Here is a 24,233-nt window from a genome sequence, read left to right as displayed (position 1 = left end):
GCCCCCGGCACTCCTGCCCCGCGCACCTCCTGGTTCCCAGTCCCGTGCCCTCCGCCCGGCCTGAGTCACCGGGAAACTGGGCTCTGAGTCAGGGCCGGGGGCCCTAGCTTGGGGATGGGCCCAGCCACGGAGAGGCAGAGCAGCCAGAACTGATGCTGGGGCAGAGGGAGTCCTGGTCAGGACTCCGCATGAGAGAAACAGGGCGAGACAGAAACCTGGAGTCAGAGGTGGCCAGAGACACAGTTGCAACTAAATAGTTAAAACTAGAGACGGAGGCAAGGAGAGGCTTAGAGAGCAAAACCAGGAGAGGGACAGGGATTTGGAGGTCGGGACGGGAGTGGGCTGTGTTAGAGACAGGGACAGGGCAGAGATAAAAGTCAGGGGAGACAGGATCAGAGGTAGGTCCATAGAATAGACCAGGGTCAAGGTGAGGCTGGAGGCCTGAGCCACGGCACAGGCAGGGAAAAGGAAGGCGTGGAGAAAGCAGAGGTAAGGGGATGCCATTTCACACCGCTGTGCCGCCTGCAGGGTGAGTGCTGACTTGTGCGCATGCACTATGTGTGGAGAGTAAGAGCCTGGAGTACCCCTGGGCCCTCCTCTCTCTGGCCCAGTTCTGCACTCCATCCCCAAACTGCCCAGGACCAGGATCCCACATGCTGGGACTCGTTAAGGCTCTCTTGGCAGCCTGACCAAGGCAGACAGGATGTGTGGGTGGCCAGGGCTGGAGGGACAGGAAGGAAGTCTGAGCTGAGACAATAGGTGGAAGGGGAGGAACTGGGAATGACCAGGATCAGGATGGCTGAGCTGTACCTCAGCTCTGGAAACCAGTGGCACTGGGATCTGCACTCCTCCTGTGCCACAGCTGCCCCTGTCCCCACCTGATGCCACAGCAGGATCAGGCCACATCAGCCCCCCCACCCCCACCCCATTCCACTCCACTCCATCCCTGAGGGTTCTCGCATCTCGTCCTGTACTTACTTGGTTGGCTGTGCAGGCATGCAGGGCAGAGCTTTGACCTAGACCCGGGGTGGGCAGGAGCTTGGGGGGCCAACACTAACACGTGCTTGCTGTGAGCCTGGGGCAAGCATCTCTCCCTCTCTGGGCCTCAGTTTCCTCGTCTGCAAATGAAGGGATTCTCCTACAATAATAAGAAAGCCCCTTCTGATGTCCTGGGATAGCTCTGCCTCCAGATGGCAGGCCTCTGGTTCGTTTTCTTTGGAGGAAGACTGGAGTCTGGTATCCCCATCCAGGCCTCAGACTTTGAGAGAGGGAGGGGGAATCTCAGCCTGAGCCCTCCCTTCCCCCTGCCCCTCCCCCCAGCAATGGCCTGAGCCCCCATGGCTGCCCCTCAGGACCTGGACATCGCTGTGTGGCTGGCCACGGTGCACCTGGAGCAGTATGCAGACACGTTCCGGAGGCATGGCATGGCGACGGCAGGTGCAGCCCGGGGCCTGGGCCACGAGGAGCTGAAGCAGCTGGGCATCTGCGCCACAGGGCACCGGAAACGCATCTTGCGCCTGCTGCAGACAGGCGCTGCCGAGGGCTCCCCAGATCCCCAACTGGATAGAGCCATGGAGCCATCCTCCAGCCCAGCTCCCCAAGCTCAGCCCCCCAAACCTGTGCCTAAGCCCAGGACAGTATTTGGCGGGCTCAGTGGCCCCACTACCACCCAGAGGCCTGGGTTGAGCCCAGCCCACTTGAGACCAGAAGTGCCCAGGAGCCCAGAGTCCAACCCAAGGTCCCTTCCTCTCCCCACCACCTCCTCTGAGCAGCCTTCAGCCTTAAATACTGTGGAGATGATGCCCAATGCCATCTACTTCGGCCTGGACTTAAGAGGCGGGGCACAGACAGCTCAGGACACGTGAGTGAAGTTGCGTCCCTGGGGATTGATGCTGGGGAGGGGCAGAGAGAAGCAGGTATGAGGGCTTGTCCTTCCTTCTCTCTCCCTTAATGACCACTGACCTTTCCCCTCAGGGCCCCAGACAGCTCCCAGACAGCTGCCCCCACCCCTGCCCTCAGGCCCACCACAGGCACAGGTAGGTGGGTTATCATGGGCAGGGGGAGAGGGACAGTGCCCTTCAGGACCTCAGACACCGCCACCTGATCTCCTCTTTCTGCCTCCCCCTCCTCCCCTGTCAGTGCACATCATGGATCCGGGTTGCCTATACTATGGTGTCCAGCCTGTGGGGGTCCCAGGGGCACCCAACAGAAGAGAAGGCAGAGGTGTCTGTCAGGACAGGGCTGAATACAGGTGAGTAGTCAGTAGGGCGATGATGGCAGGAAGTGGGGAAGCTTGAGGAGCTGGTGCGGCGGCCATGGATCTAGTTATTCATGAGATGTGCATTGAATGTCCACTGTCCACAAGCCAGTGGGTCTGTATCTGTATCTCCACCACAGGTAGGCTCCAATGCAGGACGAATATAACAGACCTAGTCCCTGCTTCAGGCAGCTTGAGTCTCAGTGGTGCAGACAGGAAATAAAACAAGTTGACAAATGGACATATCATTTAAAATAGGGAGCAGTGCATGCCCTGGCTGGTGTGGCTCAGTGGTTGGAGCATCATCCCATACACCTTCAGGACGCGTGTGAGAGGCCATGTGCCCAGGGGCACAGGCGCTGAGACCAGGCCAGCTGGGGCAGAATGGGCTAAGGAGGGAGGAGTGGGAGGAGAAGGTGTCAGAGAGGTGAAAGGGGTCAGATGGGACAGGACCTTGTAGGGACTTTCATGTTACTCTAAGTGAAATGGGAAGCCACTGGAAGGGTTTGACTTTCAGAATCCCTCTGGTTGCTGTGCTGGGAATGGTCTGTAGGGGGCAAAAGAGGAAATGCAGAGACCCCCTTAGGAGGTTACTGCAGTGACCTAGTGAGACATCTCAGACAGAGGCAGTGGACAGAAGTGGTTGGGTTTTGGTTATAATTTGAAGGCCAACTGTCCTAGTAAATTAGGGTGTGAAAGAAAAAAAAAGAGCTTTTAAGAATGACTCGAAGGGTTTCAGTCTGAGTCTGCACTGCCCAATGCCACTAACCACATGTGGCTACTGACCAAATGTGGCCAGTCTGGAGTGAGATGTTGTGATAGTAAAACAACGACCAAATTTCAAAGTCTTAGTACCAAAAAAAAGCAATACTAGATGAAATAACAGACATAGGTATAAATTATTGTAATAATTTTTATACTGATGGCATATTAAGTGTTAATGTTTTCGGCATTTTGGGTTTAATAAAATGTATTATTAAAATTAATTTCACCTCTCTTTTTTTTTCAATCCTCACCCAAGGATATTTTTTCCATTGATTTCTACAGAGAGAGTGGAAGGGAGGGAGGAAGATTGGGAGAGAAACATTAACATGAGAGAGACACATTGATTGGTTGCCTCCTGTGCACCTCTACTGGGCTGGGGAACCTGCAACAGAGGTACATGCCCTTGACCAGGAATCAAACCCCCAGGCCCTTGGATCGGCAGGCCAACGCTCTAACCATTGAGCAACTGGCCAGGGCTCACCTGCTTACTTTTATTTATTTAATGTGACTACTAGAAAAATTAAAATTATGTACTTTGTGCTTTTATATTGACTTCTGTTAGTGCTGTTCTGAGCAACTGAAAATTCCTGGAGTTGCTCTGGTCTGAGATGGGGAGGACTGGAGGTTAGGTTAGGAGTTCAGTGATGGATGTGTTAAATTTGTGGTGTATATTATACACCCAAGAGAAGATGACAAACAGGCCACTGGATATGCAAGTCTGAAGTTTGGGGGAGAGGTCTGAGCTGGAGATCTAAATCTGTGAGCTGTGAGCGTTTAGATGCGTGTATGTAGCTGTGAATGAGTGTCTACAGAGCAGAGGACCGAACTCAGCATCCTGGCACACTTCAATGTCAAGAGGTTTGGGAGAAGAGGAAGAATCAGCAAAACTGAAAACAAATGGCTAGTGAAGGAGAAGGAAAAGCTGGAGAATGTGATGTAGGAGCCCAAGTGAAGGACATATGTGTAATGAGGAGGGAGAGAGCAGCTGTGTTAACTGCTGCTGAGAGTCTAGTGAGTGAGATGAGGACTGAGAACTGACCTCTGGAGTTGGCAACGTGGGGTTTGATCAGAGTGGACTCGAGAAAGAATGGAAGGAGTTGGAAAGGTATAGATAACATTCTTTAGGAGTTTTTCTGCAAAGAGCAGAGAGTTGGAGTGGTTGTTGATAGTGGAAGTGGGGTCAAGAAAGGTTTTTTTATGGGCAGGAATGTTACGTGTGTTGTAGGTGAATAGGAATGGTCTGGTAGAGAGGGAAAATTAGTTGATGTAGGGGGAGAAAAGGGAGAGAGTCTGGGGTAATGTCCTTGTGTAGGTGAGGGGAGTAGAATCAAGGACATAGAGGAGAGACTGGCTTTGGACAGGGTTGTTTATTATGGTAACAGGAGGAAAGCTGAGTGTGTGTGAAATTGGGTAGAGGAGGTGCTGGGAGTCTGGGAGTTCTTGTCTGATTACTTCAGTTCCTCAGGAAAGTAGGAAACAAATTGGTCGAGGAATGGTCTTCAACCTTAGCGGTGTGATAACCTAGAGAATTTTGAAAACGACAGGTGCCTGGGCCCCGATCTCAGGAGTTCAAATTTAAGTCTCTGGTTTGGGGCCCATATTCCGGTATTTTTAAGTTTTCCAAGCGATTTTGTGCTGCTGAGCTTAAGAACCACTGAAAGGTGACAGAAAATAAGAGAACTTTCTGAGAAGATGGTGTAAGCAAAGTCCTGAGGATGAGAAAAGGCAGCCCAACGAAGCACCTTCTGAGTAGAGGGAACAGCATGTGCAAAGGCTCTGAGAGAGGGAGGAGGAGGAGGCTGATCTGTAGTAAGCAAAGGCGAGGGTGATGCAAGGTGAGGTCAGGGGAGTAGCCATGGGTCTCAATGTCCAAGGTCTTCCAGCCCAGGGTAAGGAATTTGAATTTATCGTAAGTGCCAAGTGGGAAGTGATTACAGGGTTTCATGCAGGGGAGTGAAATGATCTCATTTGTATTTTTTAAAGAGCAATCTGGTGGTGCTGGGAAAATGGATGTGGGAGGGAGGGCCGGAGTGGAAACAGGTGACCCGTTAAGCAATTACATCACTCCGGTGAGAACTAATGGGAACTTGATTCAGGGAGACAAAGTCAAGAACTTTTTGGAGAAAGAGCCTATAAAATTTATTGATTAGATATAAGCAACCATGACAGGGAGCCATCTACTAATGGCAGAGGAGAGGGATTGAAATTTTCCCAAAGAAAAGTTCAAGTGTGCTCACGGAAGAAGGTCCAGGCTGATTGGGTGCCCAGCCTCCCTGTTTCCCCGTTTGAAAAGCAGATCCAGTACCTGCCAGGCATTCTACTAGGTGCTATGGGTGGGGGTGTCCAGGGAACTGGGCCTAATGTGTGTCCCTCTCTGTCTTGGCCCCCACAAGGCTCAGCAGGCAGGATCTGGAAACACGGGAGGATGCCGGCTATGCCAGCCTTGAGCTGCCGGGGGATTCCGCCCTCTCACTGCCCACCCTGAACACAGAGGAGACCAGTGATGACCTCATCTCACCCTATGCCAGCTTCTCCTCCACGGCAGACCGCCCCATGCCCCTGCTCAGTGGCTGGCTAGACAAGCTCTCCCCTCAGGGGTGGGACTGCTGGGAAGGGAAGGGGAGGGAGGCTGGTGGTGGGGTGGGGGTCAGGTCCCAAGTGCTCCTAGGAGCCTCGAGGATGCAGCTTCCACCACTCACTGATCTTGGCCCCTCCCCTCTCTAGAAACTACGTCTTCCAGAGGCGCTTTGTGCAGTTCAATGGGAGGAGTCTGATGTACTTTGGCAATGACAAGGTGGGGTCCAGGGCATGCTGCCTGGGGCCTGGGAGACGGGGAGGGAGAGGGGGCGCTGAGGGAGGCTCAGGATCGGAAGGCAGTCACTGCATGACTGATGTCAGCATCTAAAGAAGCCAGGTTAGCAGCTGTACTCCACTGCTGTGGAACGAGTGCTGGTCTCATTAAAAGTTGGTGTGGCCCCTGGTGTCAGCACACATGACTGAGTTCCTGCCTGTGTGTCATTGGGCTATCTCTCCAGGACCCCTTCCCCAAGGGTGTGATCCCTCTGTCCGCCATTGAGATGACCCGCAGCAGCAAAGACAACAAATTCCAGGTCATCACCAGCCAGAGGGTATTTGTGTTCCGCACGGAGAGCGAAGGTGAGGGCCAGGGCCCCCTGGGTCAGGGCAGGGGTGGGGAGGCCATGTGAGCACACGGCCCACTGGCCTGCTTCCCTGTCCCCCACCAGCTCAGCGGGACACTTGGTGCTCCACGCTGCAATCCTGCCTGAAAGAGCAGCGTCTCCTGGGCCACCCCCGGGCCCCCCAGCTGCCCCGACCCCTCCGCACAGGCATGCTGGAGCTGCGTGGACACAAGGCCAAGGTGTTTGCGGCCTTGAGCCCTGGAGAGTTGGCGCTGTACAAGAGTGAGCAGGTGAGAAGGGCTGGCCTGGGCCGAGGGGCCTGGCTTATCCCATAGGGAGCCTCACTGCACCTCCCCCTGACCCCGCCAGGCCTTCTCCCTGGGCATCGGGATCTGCTTCATTGAACTGCAAGGGTGCAGTGTCCGGGAGACCAAGAGTCGCAGCTTCGACCTGCTCACGCCCCATCGCTGCTTCAGGTGGGGCCCAGACTGGCAGGAGGCAAGGCTGGGGGAGAGACTTTTGAGGGAGGCACAGGGGTGAAGAGGTCGGGAGGCCACCTCAGTGGGATGTCAGTGGGTGTGCCCTGATGGGAGTCCAGAGAGCAGGGTCAAGGCTGTTAGGAGGATCTGGGCTGACCTGTGTGGTTCCTGTAGGAATGGCCAGTGGGATGGGGCATGTGGGGAGGGTGTCCATGCCCACAGACTGGCTGTCCACCCCTCAGCTTCACAGCCGAGTCTGGGGGCGCTCGGCAGAGCTGGGCGGCCGCTCTACAGGAAGCAGTAACCGAGACCCTGTCTGACTACGAGGTGGCTGAGAAGATCTGGTCCAATCGGGCAAACCTGCACTGTGCGGACTGTGGGGCCTCCCGCCCAGACTGGGCTGCTGTCAACCTGGGAGTTGTGATCTGCAAGCAGTGTGCGGGTGAGGCCCGGAGCCTTTAGCTGAAATGGGAAGAGGCGGGGGCGGGGCGGGAGGGCTCAGGGTGCCCATGCCTCATGCTCCTCACACTCTAACAGGTCAGCACCGGGCTCTGGGTTCTGGGATCTCCAAGGTGCAGAGTTTGAAGCTGGACACAAGTGTCTGGAGTAATGAGATAGTGCAGGTGAGGAGTCTGAAGAGGGAGAAAATGGGGAAGGAAGGAGAACATTTTAAAAAGGCTTGGACCCACCCTGGGGACAGGATTGGAATGTCTAGGGACCCTTGAATTCCCATCACTTGCCTCTGCCCCTTGTCATCCTGCAGCTGTTCATTGTCTTGGGAAATGATCGTGCCAACCGCTTCTGGGCAGGGGCCCTACCCCCAGGTGAGAGGATAAATCCAGATACAACCCCAGGCCCACGGGGAGAGTTCATCTCCCGGAAGTACCGGCTGGGTCTCTACCGGAAGCCCCACCCTCAGCATCCAGATCACAGCCAGCTTCTCCAGGTAGGAGGGATGGGTTGGGGCTGATGGGGAGGGGGAAAGCAGTCTCTGAGTTGAAAAGCCTAGACTGGGGCTGCTGGGGTGGGGGGGGGGAGGAGCTGGGGGTGGGGGGGGGGGGGGGGGCTGCTTTTGGTGACCAGTAGTCTGTCCCCAGGGCTCTCAGATTGGGTCTTGGGGCTGACGAATCCCTGCCCTCCTGCAGGCACTGTGTGCAGCGGTGGCAGGACCCAACCTGCTGAAGAACATGACCCAGCTTCTCTGTGTCGAGGCCTCTGAGGGTGAGGAGCCCTGGTCTCCCTCAGGCCTTGATGGCAGTTTCCCTGGTCTCCTGCCCCCAGGTAATCCCCCAACAATTCTCAGCCCCAACCTGTGCCTAGGTTCTTCTAAGGTGCTGCAATCACCCACCCCTCCCCCCCAATGGCCTAGCTAGAATCCTCCCGGGTCTGTTTCTGATGTCATGAAAGGACCTGATGCTGGCCACTGCCTAGGGCAGGGGTCCTCAAACTTTTTAAATAGGGGGCCAGTTCACTGTCCCTCAGACCGTTGGAGGGCCGGACTATAGTTTAAAAAAAACTATGAACAAATTCCTATGCACACTGCACATATCTTATTTTGAAGTAAAAAAACAAAACGGGAACAAATACAATATTTGTATTTGCATGTGGCCCGCGGGCCGTAGTTTGAGGACCCCTGGCCTAGGGTGTGGCTCTGGACGTTTGAAGTGATAGTGCTGTCTACTCCTGACAGGGTTAACCCATAGGCCAGGTCTCATCTCCCCGGGGGCAGTCTGCTCATAGAAATGGTCAGCTACAGCTGCTGGACTCCAGTGGGCAGGCCAGAGGGGCTGAGACCCTTACAGATGATCCGTGCTCTGAGGCCTCCACCAGGACTGACTACCTGGTAGACTGTTTAGTGAGGAGAAGAGTGGGCTGGGCTAGAGGGCTCATCCCACCCTCTTTTCTAATTTGAGTAGTGAGTGGTCCAGCCCAACTGGGCTCTACTGAGCCATGCTGCCAGTGGAGTTCGGTTCCACTCTCTTCCTCAACTCAATCCCTTCCCTGAGGGGCTCAGACCATCCCATGGTACTGGTCTGACCTGACCACTACTCCTTCCCCTTACAGACCCCTCCCTTGACGTGTACAACGAGGTGGTGGTGCCTGCCACTTACAGCAGCTTCCTGTACTGTGGTCCCATCAGCAACAAAGCTGGACCCCCACCCCCTCGCAGGGGCCGGGATGGTAAGCGGGGAGCCAAGGGCTTGGAGGAGGAGAAACCAGGATGGGAGGCAGGGAGAAGAGGGCTGGGATGGGAAAGTGGGGTCATGCCCAGGACTGCGCTGGATGCAGGGGGTAAGAGAGGAACTATGCCTGGTGGCAGCATTGGCTTTGAAGTCAGACGGTCAGTGTCAAATCTCAGCTCTGCTACTTCCTACCCATGAGATGGGCCAGCTACGCAAACTCTGAGCCTCAGTTTCCCCATCTATAAACTAGGAGCGAATATAATACCCATCTCATAGGGTTGTTGTGAAGATTACGTGAGATCGTACATGGCCAGAAGGCTTGGCATAGAATAAAGGTCTAGTGAAGGAATTCTGACAGTGGAGACAGGGGTCTTCTGCCTGCTGACCATCAGCTTTCCCCTTAGCTCCTTCCCGACTGTGGTGCGTGCTGGGAGCGGCTCTGGAAATGTTTGTGTCAGAAAGCAGCCCTGAACCCCTCAGCCTCATCCAGCCCCAGGATGTTGTATGTTTGGGTGTGAGCCCTCCACCTACTGACTCAGGTGACCTTGACAGGTAACAGCCTGCCATACTCACTGAGTTCCCCTGTTCCCTTCCTGATCCCAAGCCTGAAGCCACCTCCTTGGACCCCATTCTCTTCCCTGACCTCACCTTCTTTCCAGGTTCCCCTTTTCCTTTGAGCTCATCCTCACCGGGGGGAGGATCCAGCATTTTGGCACCGATGGAGCTGACAGTCTGGAGGCCTGGGTCAGCGCCATGGGCAAGGTGAGACAGCGGAGACCCCTCCCTGACAGCTCATGGTTTTCCTGGCTGCACTTGCCCCCATCCTATCCTCTCTGTTCCTGTAGCCACTCCTACCTCTTCCTTTAACAGTGAAGGTGACTGAGCATGTATTCTGTGCCAGGGCCTGGGGTACGCACTGCCCACTCAATATCTCATTTAATTTTCACAACAACCCTCAGAGGTAAGGATTATTAATATTTCACACATAAAGAAACTGAGTCTCAGAGGTTATAAAGTCACGTGGTCAAGGTCACAGAACTAGAAGGCAGCAGAGCATCAGGCCTCTGTCCCCAAAGCTCATGGCCCAAACCTCCCTGTGCTGGGTCTCTTCCCACAGAGAAGCTGCCCTTGCCTCCCACTTCTTCCTCCCACCCTCCAGGTCCTGAGGCCGCCTTCACCTGGCCTAGCTTCTCCATTGCCAGGCAAACCCATCTCTCTCCATCCTGCACCCTCCCCCTGGAATTAAAAGTTCAGATTCCGGAGTCACATCCTGGGAACTGAGTCCTCTGCCTCTCAGCCCTGTGAGCTTTTCCATAAGGGTAGAGTGGGTACAAAAGGCCCACCCTGTAAGGCTAAGAATGAGAGACACGTGAGGCTCATTCTCTGTGTCGTGTTACCATTTCACCGTCTGTGGGTGCTGAAATAGTAATGGTGATATGAAGACAGTCATTCACTTCCTTACGCAGTTTTTCCCTCAGCCCTGTTCCACCCTCAGTTTAGCATCAATTCAGAAAGTCCTGTGCCCTATCATTTCACCGTCTGTGGGTGCTGAAATAGTAATGGTGATAATGAAGACAGTCATTCCCTTCCTTACGCAGCTTTTCCCTCAGCCCTGTTCCACCCTCAGTTTAGCACCAATTCAGAAAGTCCTGTGCCCTATCGTTCCTCAATCCCTTGCTGCCTTCCTCTGCCATACTCTTCTTTTTTTAAAAAAAAATTTTTTTTATTGATTTTAGAGAGGAAGAGAGGGATAGATTTTTATTGATTTTAGAGAGGAAGAGAGAGGGATAGAGTGATTGAAACATCAATGATGAGAGAGAATCAAAAATCGACTGCTTCCTGTCAAGCCTGCAACCCGGGCATACGCTCTGATCAGGAATTGAACCGTGACCTCCTGGTTCATAGGTTGACACTCAACCACCGAGCCATGCAGGCCAGGCTGCCATACTCTTCTAATCTGCTGCCCTGTGGGTGGCCAGTGACTTCCCATTGTCAAGGTCCAAGAGCTTCCTCCTGGCCAACCCAGGTCATATCTGCAGCATCTGACACTTCTCTGACCCCATTCTCTTGTTCCCCTGTAACTCCTCACACCAAGAAATTGTTCTCTGTGTCCTTTAAGGGTGCTGTCATGGCCCTACCAGCTGAGTCCAACTCTTCTCTTACTCCTGTGGGTGGCCAGTGACTTCCCATTGTCAAGGTCCAAGAGCTTCCTCCTGGCCAACCCAGGTCATATCTGCAGCATCTGACACTTCTCTGACCCCATTCTCTTGTTCCCCTGTAACTCCTCACACCAAGAAATTGTTCTCTGTGTCCTTTAAGGGTGCTGTCATGGCCCTACCAGCTGAGTCCAACTCTCCTCTTATTATCATGTACACTTTCCACAAATCTAGCCCACCCTTTAGGCAGTGGTACTGCCCAACGTGTGGGCTGCAGATTGTCACTGCACTGGCCTGTGGACTCTTTGTTATGGCCTGTGACAGTACAAGTACAGAACTTGAGAGTTAGCTTTCATAACCATTTGACAGAGTGACTTTATGTGTGGAATTTCATTATAAAATTGGCGGCTTATATGTTGTATGTACTTCTTTTTTCATTTAATTTTTCTAGTAATCATTTTTATTGTTTTTTATTAAAGTATTTGTTAGTGACAGTTTGGAAATATTTTTTTGGTAAATTTTCTCTATTGTTGAGAGTATTACAGATGTCCCCCATTACTCTCCTCCACCGGGCTCCGCCCCACCCCAGGCCTTCACACTCTATTGTCTGTGTTCATGGGTTATGCATATATGGGAAATTAAAATAAAAGAAAAAACTTCCTGTTCCTTCATCACGGGTAGTTTGAAAAGCACTACTTCCAGGTCCACCTCAAATAGTTCTTTGTCCACGAAGCCTCTCCCGGCCCCTTTGTGTGATGGGACCTCCCAAGGCATCAAGACTCTTTCCTTACAGCGTTTCGGCTCCCCATTCTTTCGCACCCCTACATCCCAAGTAAGGGCATAAGGCTGTCACACAGGGGTCTTCTCTGTGTTGGTTGGAGCAAATTAAATTGAACTGAATTTCTTTCCTGTCTTTCTCCATCCATCTCTGTCTTCTCCTTGGGCCTTTCCTTCACTCCCTCCCCATCCCTTTTCATTACCCTCTTTCTTTTGCTTTCTCTTCACGTCCTTCTCTGTCTTTCCCTGGCCCTCTCACTCTCTCTCCCCCACCTCTTGTCTCTTCCCCCATCTTCCTCTCTCCCCATGTCCTCCTCCTGCTTCACAGTGGTTCTCCCCGCTGAGCTGTCACCAGCTGTTGGGCCCTGGGCTGGTGCGGCTGGGCCGCCTGTGGCTGCGGTCCCCCTCCTACACAGCCCTGGCTCCTGGCCTCTGGCTGTCAGGGTTTGGACTTCTTCGTGGTGACCACCTCTTCCTGTGTCCAGCACCGGGCCCTGGCCCTGCAGTCCCTGAGGACATGGTGCATCTTCGGCGGCTACAGGAGATCAGTGAGCAGGGCTGGGGACAGGGATGAAGGGTGGCCATGGAGGGGGGAAGGAGTGGACCTTCCCTGTGGGAAATAGCAGAACACAATGGGTTCAGACACAAGCTCTGGAGTCAAACTGCCCAGATTTAGACCCCTCACACTCTATCAATTCCTAGCTGTGTAATCTTGGACAAGTTACTTAACCTCTCTATGCCTTAGTTTCCTGATCTTTGCAACAGGCACAATAACAAGGTTGTAGTGAGTTTCAAATAAGGCGACACATGTAAAACACTTATCACAGAGCCTGGGAGGAGGCATCTCACAAGTGTTCAGTAAATGGTATATGTTATAAATGTTATTGTTATTATCATTATTTGGAGTCACTTGCTGGTTGGGGACTGGGAGAGGGGACTGGGTGCTCTCACTTTCTCCTGAAAGAGGAAGTGTCAGATAATGTTTTAGGGCTTTGGAGATAAGAGAACTGAGTTCAAGCTTAGCTTTGCCATTTTATAGCAAGTAATCAGAGGCAGTTACTTAACCTCTCTGAGCTTTATGTGTCACCCGTAAAGTGGGGATAATAATGTGTAACTCATAGGATTTAATGCAACATCGTTTATAAGGCTCCTAGCCTGCACCTCCGTGCCTTAAATGTTTCATAAATATTAAGTCATGATGATGATGATGATGATGATGATGATGATCTCCATGATTCTCCTCCCAGGTGTAGTCTCGGCAGCTGACACCCCAGACAAGAAGGAGCATTTGGTCCTGGTGGAGACAGGAAGGTAAGTGTTGCCCCTACCCTTTGTAGAGTTCAGCCCACACCCTTGGACCACCGCCCACTTCCTGAAAGTCCCTTCCCTAGTTCAGAGGCCCTGTCTGGGTTGGGGGTTGCTGCCCCTTCTGGTGACTCTAGGAAATCTGGTCCTTGTGATTCTGGGCCTCAGCGGATCCTCTGGAGATGGCTCTGACCCAGGCCCCTTGGGTCTCAGGACCCTGTATCTGCAGGGAGAGGGCCGGCTGGACTTCTCAGCATGGAATGTGGCCATTGGGGGAGCAGCCGGTGGGGGCGGCACAGGGCTGCAGGAGCAGCAGATGAGCCGAGGTGACATCCCCATCATCGTGGATGCCTGCATCAGTTTTGTCACCCAGCATGGTGAGTGGGTACTGGTCAATACTGAGCCAGTGGGAGATGGGGAACAAGGACACAGCCACGGGGTAGTGATCTGCCTACAAGCTTGGCCTCCAGAGCCTCCAGCCTGACAGCCTCTGCTCAGTGACCCCCTGGAAAGCTGCTAGCCTTTCTGAGCCTCTGTTCTCCATCTGCAAAATGGGGTTACTAACCGTCCTTATTTTCCAGAATTGTTGTGACAGTAAGATAACACCTATAAAGCATTTAGTGCAGGACCTAGCAGGTAGTAAGTGTTCCATGGTAACTGTCTGTGGGGCGTGGACATGGAGAGAGAGTGGCACTGAAATGTGACTAGAGATGTAGAACCGTGGAGAACAAAGAGGGGGCAGCTACGGGGCCAGAGCCAAGCTGTTCAGCCAAATCCTTGAAGGTCTGAACACAATTATTCTGTGTGGGAGGTTTTCCAGGCATAAAAGTTCAGCTATGCAAGTGGTTCCCAGAATTCTTTGTGAGCTTTTGGCCTCTGCTTTATTCTCCAGCCCAAGTAAGGACCCAGTAGAATCTATCTTCCGGGTGAATCCCCATTAGAAGAATGAACTCTTGAGAAGGAAAATCCGCAGATAACTAAGAAGGGCAGTAAAGGGGGGGAAAGCACATCCATAAACCTACAAATAGTTGTGCTTACAACCAGGACAGTGACTAGTCAGCGGCTAATGACATTCTCTATGCGTTGGCAGTAGCCCCATGCAGTGACTTCCCCCACTCACAGACCCCTGTCCTCTTCTCAGCCTCCCTTATGTTCAAAGGAGGAATTAAGTCAGAGGCCCATGAAAAAGCCTGGGGAAAGAGAGTGGGTGTCCATGCCCCCTCCTCCACAGTGCCTGCACCGCCATTCTTCATTCAACAGATATTTGTTGAGCTTCTCCCACATGCCATGGCAATGAACAGGGAAGGTCCTATGAAGCTCAGAGACTAGCAGGCGAGATGGGTAATGACTAAGAAAACAAATACAATCAGTTCTCATTATTCGAGGTAGTTATATTCTACAGAGTGACTGCTAACACTGAGTTAATGCACACTGAATCGTTGCCCCAGGGGAAAGACAGGGTTAGGTTCCTGAGAACTTCTGGTCACATTTCCATCGACCAGTCAACACATGACCTTATTTTATGTGTGTTCCTGTTTAAAGACACTTGATTTCATATGTTTTGTCGATTTGTTAACACTGAACTCATGGCCAACAAGCACTACACCCTCTTCCTGAAGGAAGTTTATCCAACACATGTATTTTCTCCAGAAGGCACATCATAGCCTTCTTGCACTTAGGGACACTAGACAGCACATTAGCGCTACAATTGGGGGCCATTTTAAACAGGATTACACACACACACACACACACACACACACACACAAGAATGCAAAAAACATGGCTCTACATATGCCATGAAAAGACACTTGTTTACTGTATGACACCTTAGCTGGGAATGTGTCCAACAGGCAGCTCAAATTTTTCTCTGCTCTGCGCATGTTCCCAAATGACTAAAGAAGTACCATCAGTATTGATTTGGGGGTTACAAATAACTTTTAGCAAGTAGATGAATTTGCAAATGCAGAATCTTCAAATGACTAAGGCCTGTAATGTGATTTTAGAGAGTGCTGTTTAAAAATAAAAGTGATGAGGAGCTAGAGAGATGGGGGCTGCTATGTGTGATGCATGGTTAGTTAAGGACTTTCAGAGATGAGGATTGAGCAGGGCCCTGGAAAGCAAGACCATGGAGGCAGATTTCTTCCTCTATGACCCCACCAATAGCCACAAGCCATGTAGGAGATCATGGATGGGATGCTGGGTGGGTGGTGGTGGGTCTTTGGGCAGTTGTGAGCAGAGATGCTGGCTGTTCTCAGGGCTCCGGCTGGAGGGCGTATACCGGAAAGGGGGTGCTCGGGCCCGCAGCCTGCGGCTCCTGGCTGACTTCAGGCGGGATGCCCGGTCAGTGAAACTCCGACCAGGGGAGCACTTTGTGGAGGATGTCACCGACACACTCAAACGCTTCTTTCGAGAGCTCGATGACCCCGTGACCTCTGCACGGTTGTTGCCTCGATGGAGGGAGGCTGCTGGTACTTTCGAGATCCCTAAGAATTCCTCACAGGCAACCAAGGGGCAACCAGGAAGTCCACCTACCCCACCAGAATCCCTGAGGCTCCCTTGTGGGATTGAGCAGCCCCCCGCCTAATCACTCCCCCCACTGGAGGATCACCCAGGGACTCAGCTCAGGGCAAGGTGGGAAGGGGGCAGAAACACACCAATCCTGGGTTTGTTTCTCTAAAAATCCCTTGACTCTCCCTTCCCTGATCCTCTCCAACCCTCCCCTATTCCATCCCAGAGCTGCCCCAGAAGAATCAGCGCCTGGAGAAGTACAAAGAAGTGATTGGCTGCCTTCCGAGGGTCAACCGCCGCACACTCGCCACCCTCATCGGGCATCTCTATCGGTCAGTATGGCAGACCCCCTACAACCCCCTCACTGACCCTTTGTCACTTCTGCCCAAGCCCCTCGTTTACATTCCTTCATCCATCCCACAAACAGTTGTTAAGCGAAGGTATTATAGCATAAAGTTTCAGTGTGAACTCTGGAATCAGACAGACCCAAGCCTCAGTTTCCTCACTTATAAAAGAAAGCTATGTAATAAATAGTATCCACCTCACTGGTGATTTGAGATTTAAGTAACATAATCCTTGTAAAATTCTTAACTACAGCACCTGGCATGTGTGTAGTAAGTATTTGGAAATAGTAAGCAGTTAACATTATTTGGATTTATTATTCTATGCCAAGCAAAGGAACATATGTAGGAGACAAAAAGAAGATGCAGATCTATCTTTGCCTGTCTACTGGGGTGACAGGTCTTTAAATGATTCTAGGGTGAACCCCAGCTATGCTGTACTAATTACATTATATCACAGGGACTGGCCAATTATGACCTGTGGGCCAAATCCAGTTCACTGCCTGTTTTGTAAACCAAGTTTGTAAAGTGTAAAGTCATGCCCATTCATTTATATATTTTCAATGGTTCCCTCCACACAACAACAGCAAAGTTGAGGCATTGTGACAGACTGTATGGCCTACAAGCCTGAAATATTTACTATCTGTTCCTTTACATAAAAAGTCTGCTGACCCCTACTATACTTAAAATCACCTATTCCTTGTCTGTCTCTCCCCTAGACTGGGAGCTCCTTGAGCCAGTATTATATCTTACTCTTGCATCCCAATGTTTAACCCAGGGCCTGCATACAGTAGGAACTCATTAAGTGTTTGCTGAATGAATAGATGTGTTGATAAACGGGTAAGCACAAACTGCATTCCTTGTGACCCTCACGCCCTCTGCAGGGTGCAGAAGTGTGCGGCTCTGAACCAGATGTGCACGCGGAACCTGGCCCTGCTCTTTGCACCCAGCGTGTTCCAGACGGATGGGCGTGGGGAACACGAGGTGCGGGTACTACAGGAACTCATCGACGGCTATGTCTCTGTCTTTGATGTAAGCTCCCTCAACCCCTGACCCACAGTCCCTCTTCCTGAACTCTGGATCCTCTCACCCCAACAAGCCCCCAGCCCTCTGAAGGCCCTCAGCATCAGAACCATCTCCCAGAGCCCTGGGCCCCTTTCACCCATAACTTTGCTCTAACATCCTTGCCCGATTGGTTCTTAGCTCTTACACAGGTTCTCTGGTCGTTCACATCTCTCCCTGCTCCCCTCCTTTCCCAGTACATCCCCCACCCCCATCACACACACTCCCTCTGGCTCTTCCACAGATCGACTCTGACCAGGTAGCTCAGATTGACTTGGAGGTCAGTCTTATCACCACCTGGAAGGATGTGCAGGTAACTTGTCCTGGCCTTGGCTCCTGAGTGGGCCAGGAAGGGACATCAAGATAGGAAGCTGACCTTCTGCTTCTGGACACAGGGGCAACCCAAGGAGGGAGATGTTTTGGGGAGAGGGGTTGGTTTAAGATTTGCTTCATTTATTCCTCCGTGAGGAGTTGCCATTACAGTGGTTCTCAACCTTCTGGCCCTTTAAATACAGTTCCTCATGTTGTGACCCAACCATAAAGTTATTTTCATTGCTACTTCATAACTGTAATGTTGCTACTGTTATGAATCGTAATGTAAAGATCTGATATGCAGGATGGTCTTAGGCGACCCCTGTGAAAGGGTCGTTCGACCACCAAAGGGGTCGCGACCCACAGGTTGAGAACCGCTGCTCCATTACGAATAGTGGCAGAAGCCCTTCAGTTCCACGTGTAAGAGATCCAAGGAAGAATAGCTAAGTATTATTCTCACAGAGGTGAGAATAGTAATAACCCCTTCAGTTCCACGTGTAAGAGATCCAAGGAAGAATAAGTATTATTCTCACAGAGGTGAGAATAGTAATAATAAACACCATAGTAAATAGATGAGGACTTATTCTATTCCAGACACGTTAGCATCACACAACTCCATGAAGTAGGTAGTGCCATTTTTCAAATAAAGAAGATGTGGTCCTGCCACACCTCGCCTGAGCCATTTGGGGGTGAAGGTTGGGAAGAGACTTGGGGGGAGGGGAATGTTTATGAGATAACATGATCGCCTGAGCCATTTGGGGGTGAAGGTTGGGAAGAGACGTTGGGGAGGAGGGGGGGAATGTTTATGAGACAACATGGGGAGACCTCTGGCCTTCATTCTTTACATCCTTTGTGTCCTCCTGACTTCTTTTCCCCTCCCCTCAGCTATCCCAGGCTGGAGACCTCATCATGGAGGTTTACATAGAACAACAGCTCCCAGACAACTGTGTCACCCTTAAGGTCAGTCCTGAGGGAACAGGAGGGGAGATGACAGGATGATGTGGGAGACGGGCAATGGCCTGACCAGCAAGGGTCCTCTGCCTTTTCCCTGACCCCAGGTGTCCCCAACACTGACTGCTGAGGAGCTGACTAACCAGGTACTGGAGATGCGGGGGACAGCAGCTGGGACTGACTTGTGGGTGACATTTGAGATTCTCGAGCATGGGGAGCTGGGTGAGTAGGACCATGTGTGTGCATGGGGGTGGGGGGGTCAAACACCAACGACTTCTTTGTTCCAAATACAGTAGATACTTCCCATGTACATGAGGGGACAATCTGCACAGTTGGCCACTCCCTCTTTCTCAATATTCTCTCCTCTTGATTTTCATGGACCCCACAAACTCTTGGTTTCCCTTCTACCTTGAAGGAGGCTTTTCTTCCTCCTTTGCCCAGATTCCAAATGTTGGAGCAACCCAGGGCTCAATCCTGGACCCTTTTCCTTTCTCTATTGACATTTCTCCTTGGATGAGCTCATTCATCCCCATGGCTTAAATGACATTAATAAGCTGCCCCCCCAATTTTTATCTTCGTACCAGACCCCTCTTCTGAGCTCCAGACTCACATGTCCAACTGTTTACTTGGCACCTCCCCTTATACATCTCATAAGCCTCTCAAATTTAAAATGTCTAAGACCAAACTCAATTCCCAGCCCCCTCCCCTAACAAAAAGTCTAGGCCATTTCCTAGTTTTCCCTAACTCAGTCAGTGGCACCACCATTCACTCAGTTATCAAGGCCAGACACTTGGGAGTCCTCTGGGACTCCTCCCTTTTCTTCATCTTCATACTCAACCCAACCAACTAGTTCAGTAGATTCTATTTGAATCTATTACGCCATCTCCACCATTGTCACCACCCTGATCAAAGTCACCATTATGTCTCTACCCCCAACATTAACCACTAAAATATACAGTCCCAGAAAGGAAATAGCTGGCCAGTATTCCATTCTTGCCTCCTGACTATCCATTTTCTGCATAGCAGTCAAATGGGCATTTCAAGCATAAGTCCATCGGATCATACCATTCCCACGGTTAAAACCTTCCAATGGGTTACCATTGAACTTAAAATTCCATTGGACTTAAAATTCAAGTTCCTTACTGTGGTCCACAAGACCTCAGACCTCATCTCACATAATTCATCCTCTCATCTACTCTCTTTGTCCCAGCCACATTTTCTGTTTAGCTCCTCGAATACATCTTTCCTGACTCAGGGCTTTTGTTATTGCATTTTTGTCATGTCTGAAATCTTCCCCCTGATCTTAGCATGACTTCTTTCTAATCCTTCAGGCCTCTGAGTTTCTTCTACAAATGCGCCCCCAGAAAGGCCTTGCCTAATCACGGTATCTCAGTAGCTGCCCCGTTACTCTCTCTTTCAGCTTATTGTTTCTTTCAAATAATTATTTGCCTTTAATTGTTTTGTTTACTTACCTATTTACTAGCTGTGTGTTTGTGAAGGCAGGCCATGTGTTTCATGCTCACCACTGCATCCCCAAGGCCACCACTGTGCCTGGCATAGAGTCAGTGCTAACACAAATGTCTGTGGCTGGATGGTGGAATGGATGAATGAATGAGTTGGGGGCTCCAGGCTGTGGATGGATATTCTGGTTGATACCCACTCCCACCTTGCCCCTTAGAACGGCCACTGCACCCCAAGGAAAGGGTCCTGGAGCAGGCCTTACAATGGTGCCAGCTCCCAGAGCCCTGCTCGGCCTCCTTGCTCTTGAGGAAAGTCTCCCTGGCCCAGGCCAGCTGCCTCTTCACAGGTGAGCCTCCTTCCTCAGCCCAGAACCTCTAGGCTTCTCCCCCAGGACCTCCCACCTAGTACTGCCTATTTGTACCCAGGTGTCCGGCGGGAGAGCCCAAGGGTGGGGCTCTTGCGGTGTCGAGAGGAACCACCCCGCTTGCTGGGAAACCGCTTCCAGGAGAGGTTCTTTCTGGTTCGTGGTCGCTGCCTACTGCTGCTCAAGGAGAAGAAGGTGGGGCCCTGGGGCTATCGGGGAGGGACACTGGGTGGCTGTTTGTGAGGAGCCATGACTGCACTGACCCTATTACACCACAGCCCATAATCTCATCAATCTCACTGCTTCCCCAATACTTCCATGACTTCTCAACCTCATGAACCGTGATCCTTCTCTCTCACCTATCAACCTCATTGACTCCGTCCATGTTCTCAGAGCTCTAAACCAGAACGGGAGTGGTCTTTGGAAGGTGCCAAGGTCTACCTGGGGATCCGGAAGAAGCTAAAGCCTCCAACACCGTGAGTCTTCTTCCCCAGTTTTCTTTCTAGGGCCTCCCTGCCACCACCACCCTGGTCTGTCTGATCACCCCACCACTGTTCTCCTTTGCCTCTCAGGTGGGGCTTCACATTGATACTGGAGAAGATGCACCTGTGAGTACCTCCCAGCCTGGCTTCTCCTCTGGCCCAACCCTGTCCTCCGTCCCTATAGCTGTGACCTCTTTCCTTCCCCTAAATTCCCCTCTTATTACCCTCAGCTACCTGTCCTGCACTGACGAGGATGAGATGTGGGACTGGACCACCAGCATCCTCAAAGCCCAGGTGAGGGGAAGGAGAAAGTGGAGGGCTAGGTCTGTGGTCCTAGCTCTACCCCTCAGTACCTCCCATGCCCACTTGTGCCAACCTCTTCCCCTCCCTCCAGCACGATGACCAGCAGCCAGTGGTCTTACGACGCCGTTCCTCCTCAGACCTGGCCCGTCAGAAGTTTGGCACCATGCCTTTGCTACCCATCCGTGGGGATGACAGCGGGGCTACCCTTCTCTCTGCCAATCAGACTCTGGTGAGGTCCCAGCCCCACTCAAGCCCTTCTTGATCCCTGCCTGTGCCCTATCCACACTGCAGAAGGGAGTGGTGCACCTGCCAGCTTAGGGCCCCCCCTTTGCCTTTTCTGTGCCCCTACTCCCCACCTCCTGTTGCCAGGCCTCACTGTGTCTCCGTGTCTTTCTCTCCTCAAATCCCCACCCCACCTGTGCCCAGCGGCGACTTCACAATCGGAGGACCCTGTCCATGTTCTTTGTGAGTACTGTGCCTGCTCCAGCGGTACCTGTCAGCGCTGTGTTCCTCTGTGCTGCCTGAGCCGGTGTGCTCCCTGTATTTGTCTCCGCAGGCCACGTGTGTTTGTGTGTGTGTGTGTGTGTGTGTGTGTGTGTGTGTGTGTAAGAGAGAAAAAGAGTAAGTGAGAGAGTGCTGGGCCAGGAAAAGTAAAGAAAATGAGGGATGGTGAGGAAAGCGGGGAGTGGTTCAGGACCTGAGAAACAGAAAGAAAGGTGAATGCATTTCAGAGTTAGACAGACCAGGGTTCAAGCCCCAGCTCTACCATTTGGCAGCTTAAGCCCCCTGTACCTCAGTTCACTCACCTTCAGTGTAACCCATCATACAGAGTTATTTTGATACCATATCTGCAAAGTATTCTGCAGCATCGGGCTGAGAGCAAGAGCTCAATAAATGATAACGATGAATAACCCAGTAATTCTAATTCTGCCTCCTGTCAACCCATTCCCGTCCAGCCAATGAAGTCATCTCAGGGGTCTGTAGAGGAGCAAGAGGAACTGGAGGAGCCTGTGTATGAGGAGCCAGTGTATGAAGAAGTGGGGGCCTTCCCGGAGCTGACCAAGGACACCTCCACCTCCTTCTTCACTATGAAGGAGCAGACAGCCAAGTCAGAGACCTCCCTCACCAGCCAGAGATCCTCTGATCAACCCCTTCTCTCCAAGGCAGGCCGGGAGGAGAGGCCACCGGAGCCCCCTCCAGGTCCCCCTTCAAAGAACAGCCCCCAGGCACAATCGTCCTTGGAGGAGCAACTGCTCCAGGAGCTCAGCAGCCTCATCCTGAGGAAGGGGGAAACCACCATAGGCCTGGGCAGCCCCTCCCAGCCCTCCAGTCCCCAGCCCCTGAGCCCCAACAACCATCCGACACAGACACCTGGCTTCCCCTCCCCACCTCCCTGCACTTCCAGTCTACCCTCCAGCCAGCCCCTCACATGACCAGCAGTCCGAGGGAGTACCTAACCAAAAGACCAAGCTCTCACCTTGGCAGGCACTGTTGGGAGCTTCCTCTGCCCTGGCTGGAAAGACTCTAGGCTCCAGTGTGGTGCTGTGGAAGCAGCACAGGAACTGAGGGCTCCAGAGACTGTGTCCTGCCCGGAGAGGGGCAGGTCATGGCTTCCCTCTGGGCCTCTGCTCACTTGTCTGTACCATGAAGCAACTGAAAGAAGTAGAGCAGCGAACGTCAAACTGTTTCTCAGAGCTGCGGGCCCCACATATTTTTCCTCAACAAGGGCAACTCCTGCTTTATCTATTTGATATGTTGGGGTTCTGTGAGAGATTTGGGGTTTGAAAAGAATGGTCTTAATGCATTAAATTAAAAAAAAAAAGATCTGGAAGCCGGAGATCTGAATAATCCTCCAACTCTGTCCTACTCCAACTTGATGTGCTTGTGGAGGGAGCCTTTATGGTGGGTGGATGGGGAAGGCCTATGTGAAGAGTAGAAACTTAAGGGTAAGAGGGAAGACATGTGGAGAGCTGGGAGGAGGAGCACTCCAGAAGGAGAGGGAAAGCAGGAGGCATGAAGGCTTTTGGACTGCCAGTGGGAAGGGGCTTGGTTTGCTTGGGAACAGCATGAAAGCTGGAGCACCCTGAGTGGGGAGTGGGAGAAGAGTATAGGCTGAAGAGGGGAAGAAGGGCAGGGGCCCAATCACACACCATCTTGTAGACTATGCCAGGGCATTTGGATTTTATTCTGAAGCCACTGAGGAGTTTTAAGGAAGAGAGCGATGAGATCTTATTTCCTTTTTTTTTTTAATCAATTACTCTGGCTGTTTATGAGCAGTGGATTGTAGTGGGGTGGGGGGGGGTGGGGGTAGAGACTGGAAGCAAGGAGACCGGATATTCAACTAGGAGACTGATAATGAGGGTTGGACTAGGCTGGTGGTTTTGGAAATTGAGGGAAGTGGGTCAATAGGGAGATGTTTTTTAGAAACAACCTATAGGACTTGAAGATGGATATGGGGGCAGAAGAAAGGCACACTGACCCTGGGTTTCTGACTTTCCCAACTGGATGGAGAGTAGTACCATTTACTATGTTACCTGAGGTAGCTGACTGGGGAAGAATCAGGTTGAAGGAGCAGTTTTAAAAGTGTGAGGTACTGCCTGGCCTGTGTGGCTGAGTTGGTTGGAGCATCCCCCGTGCATCAAAAGGTTTCAGGTCAAAGCGGGCTCGATCCCCAGCAGCCGAATCTATGATTCTCTCTCATCATTGATGTTTCTATCTCTTCACTTCCACTCCTCTCTGAAATCAATACAAATATATTAAAAAAATATTTTTTAAAAAAAGAAAGGGTGTGTGGAGCCTCAGAAAGCTGTGTGGGGGCTGAAGGGCAGACCCTAAAGGTGACTGGGGCATTCCGGCCCGCAAGGCCCCACGCTCACCTCTCAGCTCACACCCACTCGCTGGTGTCTTTTAGTTTCCCCTGGTCTTGGATGCACCTGTCTTTTCTTCTGGGACTGGTTCCTTTCTGGCTCCAGGCATCTTTCTTACCTCAGCGCACTCTGGCTTTTCCAGTTCAGTGGGAAGTGAGAAAAGGTCTGGGACCAGCCCTGTTTCCCTCGTCAGACAAACTTCACCCAGGCATCCAGTGACTCAGTTTCCCTGGTCGCCATTCTTCACCCTTTGAGCCTGGGACTGGCGATCTGCATATGTAAATGATTAATTAGAAATAATTACGGGCTGAGTCAGCGGCTCCACTAGAAATAGAACCCAGGCGTCTTGACTCAGAAACCTGGGGTTCCCCCTACCGCCCAGCTGACGCGGCGTCCAGCCAGCGGCCCGGACCCTTTTGGGGTATTGGAAGCTGTAACAGAGGTTTATTCCTCCGCGGCCCCCTAGCGTCTCGCCGCCCTACGCGCAGCTGGACCAGACGTGGGCGGGGTGAGGGCGGGG

The 24,233-nt window shown here is 52.0% G+C and overlaps 1 protein-coding gene and 1 long non-coding RNA gene across 4 annotated transcripts; one reads left to right on the top strand and one right to left on the bottom strand.

Annotated features, from left to right (window-relative positions):
* The first annotated feature begins 960 nt into the window (after positions 1 to 960).
* On the top strand, positions 961 to 22,668 carry ARAP3 (ArfGAP with RhoGAP domain, ankyrin repeat and PH domain 3). 2 transcript variants are annotated; one of them, XM_005881085.2, is made up of 32 exons: positions 962 to 1,861; positions 1,975 to 2,036; positions 2,140 to 2,251; positions 5,416 to 5,619; positions 5,747 to 5,816; positions 6,058 to 6,178; positions 6,268 to 6,452; positions 6,532 to 6,638; positions 6,884 to 7,083; positions 7,179 to 7,264; positions 7,405 to 7,587; positions 7,787 to 7,922; positions 8,706 to 8,822; positions 9,229 to 9,376; positions 9,484 to 9,586; positions 12,086 to 12,305; positions 13,005 to 13,068; positions 13,276 to 13,439; positions 15,318 to 15,530; positions 15,797 to 15,902; positions 16,796 to 16,943; positions 17,218 to 17,286; positions 18,171 to 18,245; positions 18,344 to 18,458; positions 19,915 to 20,043; positions 20,123 to 20,256; positions 20,455 to 20,537; positions 20,634 to 20,669; positions 20,774 to 20,837; positions 20,938 to 21,075; positions 21,273 to 21,311; positions 21,803 to 22,668. In XM_005881085.2, exons 1-32 carry the CDS (start codon positions 1,338 to 1,340, stop codon positions 22,277 to 22,279), a joined length of 4,632 nt encoding a protein of 1,543 aa, XP_005881147.1. In that variant the 5' UTR covers positions 962 to 1,337; the 3' UTR covers positions 22,280 to 22,668. The 2 variants fall into 2 exon arrangements, with proteins under 2 accessions (XP_014384613.1, XP_005881147.1); XM_014529127.1 differs by lacking the exon at positions 21,273 to 21,311 and having other exon boundaries at positions 961 to 1,861.
* LOC106723881 lies at positions 12,998 to 22,397 on the bottom strand. 2 transcript variants are annotated; one of them, XR_001359621.1, is made up of 3 exons: positions 22,324 to 22,397; positions 21,340 to 21,543; positions 12,998 to 13,051 (listed from the first exon to the last, which is right to left on the bottom strand). It is a non-coding gene; the product is annotated as an uncharacterized LOC106723881 (long non-coding RNA). The 2 variants fall into 2 exon arrangements; XR_001359620.1 differs by lacking the exon at positions 22,324 to 22,397 and adding an exon at positions 21,653 to 21,808.
* Positions 22,669 to 24,233: the final 1,565 nt, after the last annotated feature.

This window comes from Myotis brandtii, unplaced genomic scaffold (assembly GCF_000412655.1).
Source record: "Myotis brandtii unplaced genomic scaffold, ASM41265v1 scaffold668, whole genome shotgun sequence".
In the NCBI taxonomy this organism is placed as follows: Eukaryota; Metazoa; Chordata; class Mammalia; order Chiroptera; family Vespertilionidae; genus Myotis; species Myotis brandtii.
The sequence above is the reverse complement of the archived record's forward strand: the minus strand, read 5'-3'. Positions and strand labels throughout refer to the sequence as shown.